At 39.9% G+C, this 12,745-nt stretch overlaps 1 protein-coding gene across 1 annotated transcript in view; it reads right to left on the bottom strand.

Annotated features, from left to right (window-relative positions):
- The window catches only part of CD163L1 (CD163 molecule like 1), a 39,473-nt gene extending 26,957 nt beyond the window's left edge, over positions 1–12,516 (bottom strand). Inside the window, exon 1 of the mRNA XM_032593904.1 lies at positions 12,314–12,516. Within this exon, the coding sequence (XP_032449795.1) occupies positions 12,314–12,389 (76 nt within the window). The 5' untranslated portion in view covers positions 12,390–12,516. The remainder of the gene's footprint in view (positions 1–12,313) is intronic.
- Positions 12,517–12,745: the final 229 nt, after the last annotated feature.

Below are 12,745 nucleotides of genomic sequence, written 5' to 3'. Positions count from 1 at the left end.
CAATGTTTTTGCCTGAATAGAATTACCCTATACAAGAAAATGTGGCTTTCTCACGGCCTTTGAGGAGGCATAAATCAAATCCAAACCTATACCCAGATGAGACATCTAACAGTCTCCACAATAAGCTGGGATACCAACTGAAATAGACATGCCCTTGTATAAAATTATATTTAGTATTTGAATCTCTAGATTGTCTATATAATATCAGTTTTGTACTTGTATTAAGGTGGCCCACCACTAATAATGCTATAAAATCATGGGAAAAATAAAATCCTCGCAGAAGAAATTGCCTTCATGCTAGGCCTCAAATCACTTCTATAAATAATTTTCATAAGTAAAATGGCCAGTACATTGTCAAGAATAAACATACACACAAAGAAACAAAAGCCCATTAACAATAACCAAGAGAGGGGCGCCTGGTTAGCTCAGTCGGTTGAGTATTCAACTTCAGCTCAGGTCACGATCTTGCAGTTTGTGGGTTCGGTCCCCATGTGAGGCTCTGTGCTGACAGCTCAGAGCCTGGAGCCTGCTTCGGATTCTGTGTCTCCCTCTCTCTGCCCCTCCCCCACCCACACTCTTTCTCAAAAATAAACATTTAAAAAAATTTTTTAAGCAATAGCCAAGAGAAACTACTGAAATGGATAAATACTTCTAATATTAGATATATCAGATATAGGCTATATAAAAACCATTCATACTATATTTAAAGAAATAAAAATACACTCTTAAAGAATCTTCAAGGAACTAAAAAAAAAGTGTAGAAAAAAATTTTAAACCCAAAAGAACTTCTATAGGTGAAAAATATGTTTGTTGAAATTAAAATTTTTTCATCAGATTAAATTCAGGTACAGAGAGTTATTGATGTGAATAATAAGTCAGAAGAAATTATCTAGAATACTGCACAGAGAAACAAAAGAACAAAAAATACAGAAGAGAGGATCAGAGATATAAATGGAGCAAGAAGGTTTACACTAAATTAAAGTGACATTGGGAGGGAAGACAGGAAGACAGAGAAAGACACACACACAGAAAGAGAGAGAAATGAGCAGAAGCAAAATTTGAAACATATTGCTATAAATTTTCCAGAACTTATGAAACACACTAATGCTTAAAGTGAATAAACCCAACAAAACTCAAGTAAGACATAAAAACGAGTTTATCTGTAGACATATCATAGATGTGGTAGACATGACTAGTGTTCAGCAATATTTCTGGTTTTCTCTGGATGCATGTAAATATCAATACTTCCTTGCCTGTTTGAAGTTAAGCATGACCTTGTGATCTGCCTTTTGAATGAAGTGTGAAAAGAATGATGTGTGGCACTTCCAGAAAGAAATATATAAAAGCTTGGGGCACCTGGGGGTTCTGTCAGTTAACCGTCCAACTTTAGCTCAGGTCATGATCTAGCAGCTCATGAGTTCGAGCCCCATGTCAGGCTCTGTGCTGACAGCTCAGAGCCTGGAGCCTACTTTGGATTCTGTGTCTCCTTCTCTCTCTTCCCCTCCCCCATTCACACTCTCTCTCTCTCTCTCTCTCTCTCTCTCTCAAAAATAAATAAACGTTAAAAAAAATTTTTTTTAAGTGGTGGCATAAGAGAGTGAGGCATTCAACAACTTGAGAAGTTGAACAATTATAAGCAGAGGCCCAGCCAAACTGGACAGAATGTGTAGTGTAAGAATAAATAAATTTTGTTTATTTAATTCTTCTGAAATTTGGATTATATGTTACTACAACATAACCTAATTATTCCTGTTAAGATATGAGAAATAGTAGAAACCTGACAAAGAAAAAATGTTTAAGAGAATTGGTACACATTACCTCCAACTGAGCAACATCTATACTAACATTTAAGTCCTCAAAAACAGAGAGATACAAGTACAGAGTACAATGAAGCTTTAGATGATCCAAAAGAAAAACAAATTGCCAATCTAAATTGCTATACTCAAGAACACTCTATTTAAAAACAATGGTCTCAGAAGTGACATCACCAAAATGGCAAAGTAGGAGACTCTATTCCCACCACCCCACAAAATGATCAACAATTGAAGAGCTTTCCATGAACAATAGCACTCTCACAAAGCTCAGAAGTCCACTTAAGAAATTTTAGAAACATTAAGACTGCATATTTTGGCAGTATCATCCCATCCCTCAAGCCAGCATTGCTTAGCACATAGAGGGAACTTCCTAGCTAGAAAGGGTTCCCCTCCAGCCCTACCTCCACCTAGCCTGATCCTTAGCCATTAGCCCTAGAAGCACTGCTGAGGCTCCAGCAGCCCTTGCAGCCACTGCAGACCCTCTGCAGTGCTTGCTAAGATCCATGCAGTTGTCAAAACTATGGCCCTCAGGAGCCTGAGCTGGAGACATCATGCTCCCCAGACCTACTGCTGCCACACACCCCTGCATCACTAGACCTAGGTTATAGCATGCTATAGTATGCCCCCACTCACAGGTAAAGGTCTTCTCCTACCAAAGTCAGTCTGTAATATCTGGAAGAGGTTACTGCTCTTAAAAACACACAGACATATGTGCAAGGCTACAGGGATTAAGAAAAAACAGGGGGAAATGATTTTACCAAAGGAATACAGTAAACGTCCATCCAGTACATGGTCCCAAAGAAATGGAGACACAGGAATTATCCAACAAAAAAAACTCAAAATAAATGTTCTAAAGATGCTCAGAGAACTACAAGAAAACACATATAAACAATATAACAGTATCAGGAAAATAATACACAAACAAAATGAGAATTTCAACAAAGAGATAGAAAACATTAAAAAGAACCAAACAGAAACTTCAGAGCTGAAGAATACAATGACTGAAATGAAGAAATCAATAAAGAGCTTGAATAGCAGTCTTAACAAAACAGAAGAAAGATTCAGTGAGCTAAAAGATCAATTGAAATTATCTAATCAAGATGAGCAAAAGAAAAAGGAATAAAAAGGAGTGAAGAAAAGCCTATCAGACTTACAGGACACCATCAAAAAAAAAACTAGAGAAGAGTTAACATGGTGGAGCAGCATGGAGACCCTGAGCCTGTCTCATCCCTGAAACACAGGTAGATCAGCACCAAACCATTTTGAACACCTAGGAAATTGATCTGAGGATTAATGCAACAATCTGCATAACTTGAGCCACAGAACTCAGCAGGTACATGGTGCAAAGAGGTGAATTGGAGAAGAGAAAAGACGCAGAGAGTAGGGAGCTGTTTTTGCTGAGAGAGGTCAGAGAGAGAAAGAGAAAGGGGGAGAGTGCTGCACATTGGGATCATGCAAGAGAAGCACTCTCCCTGAAAGTAGCTAGAGAGAGAGAGAAAGAGTGAAAGTACTCACAAGGGACTGAACAAGAAATCTGTTACCCAAAACCATTGACAGGGAGAAAGGAGAGGGTTTCAATACCACCAGGATTCTATAAACGGTGGATCACAGAGTCTGAAGTTTTGGAACTCAGTGCCTGGTGGTGCTCTGGTGAGGAAGTAGAGTGAATCCCCAGAAGCAGGCAACGCAGTCTGAGGGGTCCACCTGCCACACAGGGAGAATTGGTTCCCTTGGAGTGCATTTGGAAGAGACCATGTGGCCTCCCCACAAGCAATAGTCACATTGGATCCTGGAGAGCAGCCATGATTGCTGGTATTTTGTCCCCGTACAAACATGCCATGGTGTGGCAAAACCTGGCGCCGGATGTATGTTGTGATTTGCCATAAACTCTGAAACTCTGCCACTGCACAATAACATGAACATTTTCTGGGGCAAGCCAGCACCCAGCCATTGCTCGGCAAGACCCTCCCCCAGAGAGTTGGTGCAGATCCAAGCTGCAGGGGTCTCTTAATTGTGGGGTTTGGAAATACAACCCCACCTGAGAAAAAACTCTGGAGGGAGGTGCCGCCTGGCAAGGGGACAACTTGGACATGGACAGGGTAGAGGCAGGGAGTATAAGAGGCCTGAAACAAAGGAGAGGTGCTTGATCATGGGTCAGTGAGAGCACGAAGTTCCAGCACCAGAGACTAGGGAGCTGGGTGAAGCCATTTCCACCACTCCCATGCACACACATGCATGCGCGCACACTGATCCACCACAGTAAGCTAATCAGTGCTATTAATGGAGAACGGGGCTGTTACACCAAACCCCACCAAACTAGGCCCTGCAAGCACATCCCCCAGAAGACGAGCACAAGTCACTCCACCTACTTAGTGTATGGACTAAAGAGTGCTTCACAGTTTCAATTCTAGGGGAAACTGGATATAACTTCATTCAGGTTTCATTCTGTTTCCTGGCTCATTTATTTAGTCATTTTCTTTGCTTCTCTTTTTTTACCTAAATTGGTTTTTTTTTTCCCTTCTTTCTTTTCTTTCTCTTTCTTGGATATAGAAAATTTTATTTTTTTTACTTTATTTTTATATTTTTTAAATTTTGTATTTTATTTTATTTTATTCTATTATATAATTTCTTTTAATTTTTAAATTTCCTCTTAGCTTTTTTTTCTTTCATTTCCCTTTTTTCTCTATCCTATCAAGTTTCTTTCAACAAGCAGATGAAAACATACTCAGGATATAGCTTCCTTTATTTGATTCTTTGTTTTATTTTTCATTTTTTTATTAATTTTTTTCTTCCTCCAAAATAACAAAATGAAGGAATTCACCCCAAAGGAAAGAACAGGAAAAAATGACAGCTGGGATTTAATCAACACAGATATAAGTAACATGTTGGAACTAGAATTTAAAACCATAATAACAAGAATACTAGCTAGGGTTGAAAAAAGCATAGAAGACACCAGAGAATCCCTTCCTTCAGAGATAAAATAAATAAAATCTAGTCAGGCTGAAGTTAAAAATGCTATAACCAAGATGCAATCTCGAATGGATGCCACGATGGCAAGGATGGATGAAGCAGAGCAGCAAATGAGCAATACAGAAGATAAAACTGTGGAGAAAAATGAAGCAAAAAAAAAAAAAAAAGAGGAAAACAAAGGCAAAATATCACAATACAAGACTTAGAGAATTTCAGTTACTTATTAAAAGAAATAACATCCGAATAATAAGAGTCCCAGAAGATGAAAAAGGGGCAGAAGGTTTATGTAAGCAAATTATAGCAGAAAACTTTCCTAATCTGGGGAAGGACACAGACATCAAAATCCAAGAAGCACAGAGAACTTCCATTATATTAAAAAAATAATAAAAAACGACCATCACCAAGGCATATCATAGTCAAATTCACAAAGGAAAGACAAGGAAAGAATTATGAAAGCAGCAAGGGGAAAAAAGTCCTTAACCTATAAGGGAAGACATACCAGATTCATGGCAGACTTATCCACAGAAACGTGGCAGGCCAGAAAGGAGTGGCAGGATGTATTCAATGTTCTGAATTGGTAAACTATACAGCCAAGAATTCTTTACCCAACAAGGCTGTCATTCAAAATAGAAGGAGAGATAAAGAGTTTCCCAGACAAACAAAAACTAAAGGAGTTCATGACCACTAAACCAGGCCTGCAAGAAATTTTAAGGGGGACTCTTTGAGTGGAAAAAAGATAAAACAAACCAAAAAAGAGCAAAAGCAACAAAGACTAGAAAGGACCAGAGAACATCACCAGAAGCACCAATACAATGGCACAAATTCATATCTTTCAGTACTCACCCTAAATGTAAATGGACTAAATGCTCCAATCAAAAGACATTGGGTATAAGAATGGATAAGAAAACAAGGCCCATCTATATACTGCTTACAAGAGACTCATTTTAGACCTAAAGACACCTGCAGATTGAAATTAAGGAAACAGAACCATCTGTCATGGTAATGATCATCAAAAGAAAACTGGAGTAGCCATACTTATACTAAAATAAAGACTGTAACAAGAGATAAAGAAGGGCATTATATCATAATTAAGAGGCCTATCAACTGAGAAGATCTAACAAATGTAAATATTTATGCCCCCAACATGCACCTAAATATATAAATCAATTAACCACAAACAAAGAAACCCATTGATAATAATACTGTAATAGTAGAGGACTTCAACACCCCACTTATAGCAATGGACAGATCATGTAAATAGAAAATCAACAGGGAAACAATGGCTTTGAATGATACACTGGCTTGCATGAACTTAACAGAACATATATTCAGAACACTTCATCCTAAAGAAGCAGAATACACATTTTTCTCGAGTGTACACGAAACATTCTTCAGAATAGATCACAAACTGGGTCACAAATCAGCCCTCAACTAGTACAAAAAAATCAAGATCATACCTTGCATATTTTCAGACCACAACTCTATGAAACTCAAAATCAACCACAAGAAAAAAATTAGAAAGAACAGAAATACTTGGAGATTAAAGAAAATTCTACTAAAGAGTAAATGGGTTAACCAAGGAATTAAAGAGGAAATTTAAAAGTACATGGAAGCCAATGAAAATGAAAACAAAACCATCCAAAACCTTTGGGATGCCACAAAGGTGGTCATAAGACAACAGTATATAGCAATCCAGGCCTTCCTAACAAAGGAAGAAAGGTCTCAATTACACAACCTAACCTAACACCTAAAAGAGCTAGAAAAAGAATAGCAAGTAAAACCCAACACCAGCAGAAGACAGGAAATAATAAAGATTAGAGCAGAAATCAATGCTATCAAAAAAAACCAACAACAAAACAAAAAACAAACAGTAGAACAGATCAATGAAACCAAAAAGCTGGTTCTTTGAAAGAATTGACAAAATTGATAAACCCCTAGCCAGTGTGATCAGAAATAAAAAGTAAATGGCCCAAATAAATAAAATCACGAATAAAAGAGGAGATATCACAACCAATACCACAGAAATACAAATAATAGTAAGATAATATTATGAGCAATAATATGCCAACAAATTGGGCAATCTGGAAAAAATGGACAATTTCCTAGAAACATATAAACCATTGAAATTAAAACACAAAGAAATAGAACATTTGAATGGACCCATAACCAATAAAGAAATTGAATCAGTAATCAAAAACCTCCCAAGAGTCCAGAGCCAGATGGCTTTCCAGGGTAATTCCACAAAACATTTAATGAAGAGTTAACACATATTCTTTTGAAGCTGTTCCAAAAAAATAGAAATGGAAGAAAAACTTAAGCCAGCATTACCTTGATTCTAAAACCAAAGATCCCACTAAAAAGAGAGCTATACACCAATTTCCCTGATGAACATGGATGCAAAAATCCTCAACAAGATATTAGCCAACCGGATCCAACAATGCATTAAAAAAATTATTCACCACAACCAAGTGGGATTTATACCTGGGATGCAGGGGTGGTTCAATATCTGCAAAACACTCAGTGTGATTCATCATATCAATTTAAAAAAAGGACAAGAACCATATGATCCTCTCAATAGATGCAGAGAAAGCATTTGACAAAATGCTTGATAAAAACTCTCAAGACAGTAGGGATAGAAAGATCATACCTCAAGATGATAAAAGCCATATATAAAAGACTCAACGCTAATATCATCCTCAATGGGGAAAAACTGAGAGCTTTCCCCCTAAGGTCCAGAACAAGACAGGGATGTCCACTCTCACCACTGTAATTCAACATGGTATTGGAAGTCTTAGCCTCAGCAATCAGACAACACAAAGAAATAAAAGGCATCCAAATCAGCCAAAAGGTCAAACTTTCACTCTTCACAGATGACATGATACTCTACATGGAAAACCCAAAAGATTCCACCAAAAAAACTGCTAGAACTGATCCATGAATTCAGCAAAGTTGTAGGATATAAAATCAATGCACAGAAATCGGTTGCCTTCCAATACACCAACAATGAAGCAACAGAAATAGAAATCAAGAAATCAATCCCATTTACAATTGCACCAAAAAACATAAAATACCTAAGAATAAATCTAGCTAAAGGGGTGAGAAATCTATACACTGAAAACTATAGAAAGCATATGAGAGAAATTGAGAAGACACAAAAAAATGGAAAAATATTCCATGCTCCTGGGCAAATATTGTTAAAATGTCAATACTATCCAAAGCAATCTACATATTCAATGCAATCCCTATCAAAATAACACCAGCATTCTTCACAGAGCTAGAACAAACCATCCTAAAATTTGTATGGAACCAGAAAAGACTGTGAATAGCCAAAGCAATCTTGAAAAAGGAAACCAAAGCTGGAGGCGTCACAATTCCAGACTTCAAGCTGTATTACAAAGCTGTAATCATCAGGACAGTATGGTACTGGCACAAAAACAGACACTCAAATCAGTGGAACATAATAGAGAACCCAGAAATGGACCCACAAACCTATGGCCAACTAATCTTTGACAAAGCAGGAAAGAATATCCAATGGAATAAAGACAGTCTCTTCAGCAAGTGGTGCTGGGAAAACTGGACAGCGATGTGCAGAAAAATGAACCTAGACCACTTCCTTACACCATACACAAAAATAAACTCAAAATGGAAGAAAGACCCAATGTAAGATAGGAAGCCATCAGAATCCTTGAGGAGAAAGCAGGCAAAAACCTCTTTGACCTTGGCCGCAGCAACTTCTTAGTAGCACGTCTCTGAAGGCAAGGGAAACAGAAACAAAAGTGAACTATTGGGACCTAATCAAAATAAAAATATTCCGCACAGCAAAGGGAACAATCAGAAAAACTAAAAGGCAACCAACAGAATAGGAGAAGATATTTGCAAGTTACATATCAGATAAAGGGTTAGTATCCAAAATCCATAAAGAACTTATCAAACTCAACACCCAAAAAACAAATAATCCAATGAAGAAATGGGCAGAAGACATGAACAGACATTTCTTCAAAGAAGACATCCAGAGGGCCAACTGACACATGAAAAAATGTTCAACATCACTCATCATCAGGGAAATACAAATCAAAACCACAATGAGATACCACCCTTACACCTGTCAAAATGGCTAACATTAACAACTCAGGAAACAATGGATGTTGGCGAGGATGCGGAGAAAGAGGATCTCTTTTGCGGTGGGAATGCAAACTAGTGCAGCCACTCTGGAAAATAGTATGGAGCTTCCTCGAAAAATTAAAAATAGAACTTCCCTACGACCCAGCAATTGCACTACTAGGTATTTATCCAAGGGATACAGGTGTGCTGTTTTGAAGGGACACATGCACCCCAATGTTTATAGCCGCACTATCAACAATAGCCAAAGTATGGAACGAGCCCAAATGTCCACTGATGGATGAGTGGATAAAGAAGATGTGGTGTTAGAGAACAAGAACCCAGAGGCACCGTAAGAATGTCCTAAAGGAAAGGGACAGAGCAGCAAGGAACTGAAAGCAGTTTCATTCCCAGAATGGAAAGCCACCAGGACTGTTCATTCTCTTCAGAAGGACATCATATGGGCATCAGGCTTGGGATGAGAATGTTTTGTCTGGCACCAGATGTACTCATGACCCAGTATGGAATATACTGCAGGTTCATGACCTGTCAAGATGCCAAATACTATGTTGCATGTCCTGCTGTTATCAGACAATTTGCAAAAATAAAAGAGGCTTGAGCCAGGGGACCAATGCTTCAGCTCTAGGAGAGTCTTAGCCCCTTGCTTTCCAACTCTCTCGTCACTGCACCTTTAGGACCTGTCTGTCTACATTGTGGTATATATACATACAATGGAGTATTACTTGGCAATCAAAAAGAATGAAATCTTAGCATTTGCAACTAGGTGGATGGAACTAGAGGGCATTATGCTAAGCGAAATTAGTCAGAGAAAGACAAATATCATATGGCTTCGCTCATATGAAGAATTTAAGATACAAAACAGATGAACATAAGAGAAGCAAAAATAATACAAAAACAGGGAAGGGGACAAAATATAAGAGACTCTTAAATATGGAGAACAAACAGAGGGTTACTGGAGGGGTTGTGGGAGGGGGGATGGGCTAAATGGGTAACGGGCATTAAGGAATCTACTCCTGAAATCATTGTTGCACTATATGCTAACTAACTTGAATGCAAATTTAAAAAATAATTAATTAAAATATTTAGTCTCAAAAAAAAAAAAAAAAGCCACAGTGAAAACAACTAAATGCCCCAAACAGGTGATTAGGTAAGTATATTGCACTTTGGTCACGTAATGAAATAATTGGAAGCAATTAAAATTTTCCATATTACCTTTAAAACAGTCTACATTTTTGTAATACTACCATAAAACATTTTCACTGTGTACAAGAGGAAGATATCCAAAATATATTGTTAACTTTAAAAAAAGTTTACAAAATAATAAATACTGAATTATCCCATCTTTGAGAGACTATATTTATGTGTATAATGGCATAAACTGTGTTTCAAAGAATAATCTTTTGCCAATGCCCATCGTGGATTTCACAGTGGAGACTCCTGTAATGTGCGCCCAACTCACAAATGATCAAATGCTCAGAAGGACGGGGACTATTGTTTTACACAGAGCAAGGTCAATGTTGTATGAAGTTGTTGAATAAATTTTAGTAGGACAACACTGAATGGTGTTTTTTTTTTTTTTCTGGGAAAATAAAAAGAACACTTGTTTTGGCGAAATGTTCTTGCAACTTAAGTTACTACTGAGGAAATGTCCTATAGTCTTTCTAGTAAGAAGAGGGGGCCTCATATCAGAACACTCATTGCCTCTCCCCCTCGTGGGACCAAAACCCCTATCTGCCCTTCAAAGTCGTCAAGAGAAGGATCGTCACTAGCATCCAGCCAACACTCATGGAGCAGAAACTTAGAAGGTTGGGGTCTTCCAAGGAGAGTTGGGGAGGGACTGAGAGACTGAGTTCTAGGAAGCAGACGATGAGCACCGAGAGGAGTCAGAACTGGAAGAAGGCTCATCCTGCACCAGCACCCAAATCTGAAAGAGTGACCTCCTCCAGTCTGAAGGCTGGATTTTTTTGCAGCCCTACCCCTAATGCCTGCAGTCCTCCGAGTCAAAGGCACAGTGGAAAGCAACCTGCAGAGAGGGATAGAAGAAAGCAGAGAGAGAAAATGCGCCCTGCAGGATTCACAGCAGATGAATTCTGTAGGGAGTGAGAAAGGACCAGTCCAGGATCCCGGCAAGTCAGGAAATGACGCGCGAGGACTGCGGTGGGGACCCAGGAGACTTAATGTAACTGATACTGTGCACCGGCTAATGCCTTTTATTTTTTTAATGTTAATTTATTTTTGAGGGAGAGAGTGTAAGTGGGAGAGGGGCAGAGAGAGAGGGAGACACAGAAACCGAAGCAGGCTCCAGGCTCCGAGATGTCGGCACAGAGCCCGATGTGGGACTCGAACTCACGAGCCGCGAGATCATGACCTAAGCCAAAGTCGGACGCTCAACCAACTGAGCCACCCAGGCGCTCCATGGCTACTCTCTACTAACAAGAGGCCTCCTGTTATGGCTGCAGGCTCCTCTGCTCTACAAGAGACACTTGGTAGGTATAGGTGAGGCCAGGAGGCCAAGCCTCTCACAGAACCCCGTGCTCAGCAAACACTGCAGTCAAGCAGAGAGAAGGCCAAAGGATTGAAGGAGAGGAGCAGGTGCGAGATTATCTATGATCTGGTTACCTACAGCTGATGTGACTCTCCAAGTAGTGTGGGTACTGTGTGCTTCACAGAGCAACAGACTCAGTCATTTCTCAGCTGCCCTGTTCCTCTCCCGCTGACAGTCTTCTCATATTGTTCATACCCCCCTCACACCCACTCTACACACACACACACACACACACAAGCGCATGGCCTACAGGAACATAAACCTATAAAACATAGAAATCCTGATGGGGTGGCCTCTGCAAAGCAGGCAAATGGAATGTGCAAGGAGCAGCCCACAGATGCAGCGGAGGTCAACCGCTGGTCCTTCCCACACACGGGGAGCCACCGGGACTAACCAGATGCTCCCTGAAAACAAAGGAGACATTGGAGAGGACTGTCACGGACTCATCTCAGTCTGGCCCCACATCATTTCTCTGAAAAATCTGCCACCATGACCAGTTGACCCCACAGAGAAGAGCCAACATCCAGGGGTGCCTGGGTGGCTCGGTTGGTTAAATGTCCGACGTCAGCTCAGGTCGTGGTCTCACGGTTCGTGAGTTCGAGCCCTGCGTCAGGGTCTGCGCCGACAGCTCAGGGCCTGGAGCCTGTTTCAGATTCTGTGTCTCCCTCTCTCTCTGCCCCGTTCACTCTCTGTCTCTCTCAAAAATAAACATTAAAAAAAAAAAAATGAAGAACCAACATTCAGTCAATGTGGTCCCTTTTTGGCCAAAAACACATGGCTTACATAGAGGTTCTGGCTCCCTGACTTTAGAAACCTTTCCCTTCACCAAGGTGTCCACTTACTGTTGATCCCAGGAAACTCTCACCTGGAGCAGCCGCCATGGTGCTGAGGAGAAAACAGAGTCCCTGAAGAGGGAGATTCGAAGCCATCCTGACTCCCATGTCATCAAGGTCACAGTCCCAGCTGCAAAATAACCCTGCAAGGAGGTATCAGGATACCAACAAAGGTCTACAGTAAAGGGAGGGGAGAATACAAACACATCCTCTGACATCCTCCCTACTGCGAACCAATAGACACACATTTTACCATCTAAGATACGATCGGAGACTTCATCTGCCACTTTCTGAAGCTCAAACACCAATTAGATTCTGAATCTCCAAAATCTCCTTATATGAACAACATGGCCTTTGGACACCATGTTTCCTTAGGTCTCTGAGAACCAGGCCCCCACGACGGGGGCTGGGATGGAAAAGTTGCATCAAAAAGCACGAATGGCTTTCTCTCCCCTGAGGGTCTT

This window comes from Lynx canadensis, chromosome B4 (genome assembly GCF_007474595.2).
Source record: "Lynx canadensis isolate LIC74 chromosome B4, mLynCan4.pri.v2, whole genome shotgun sequence".
Lineage (NCBI taxonomy): Eukaryota > Metazoa > Chordata > Mammalia > Carnivora > Felidae > Lynx > Lynx canadensis.
This window is presented reverse-complemented; position numbering and strand designations above follow the sequence as displayed.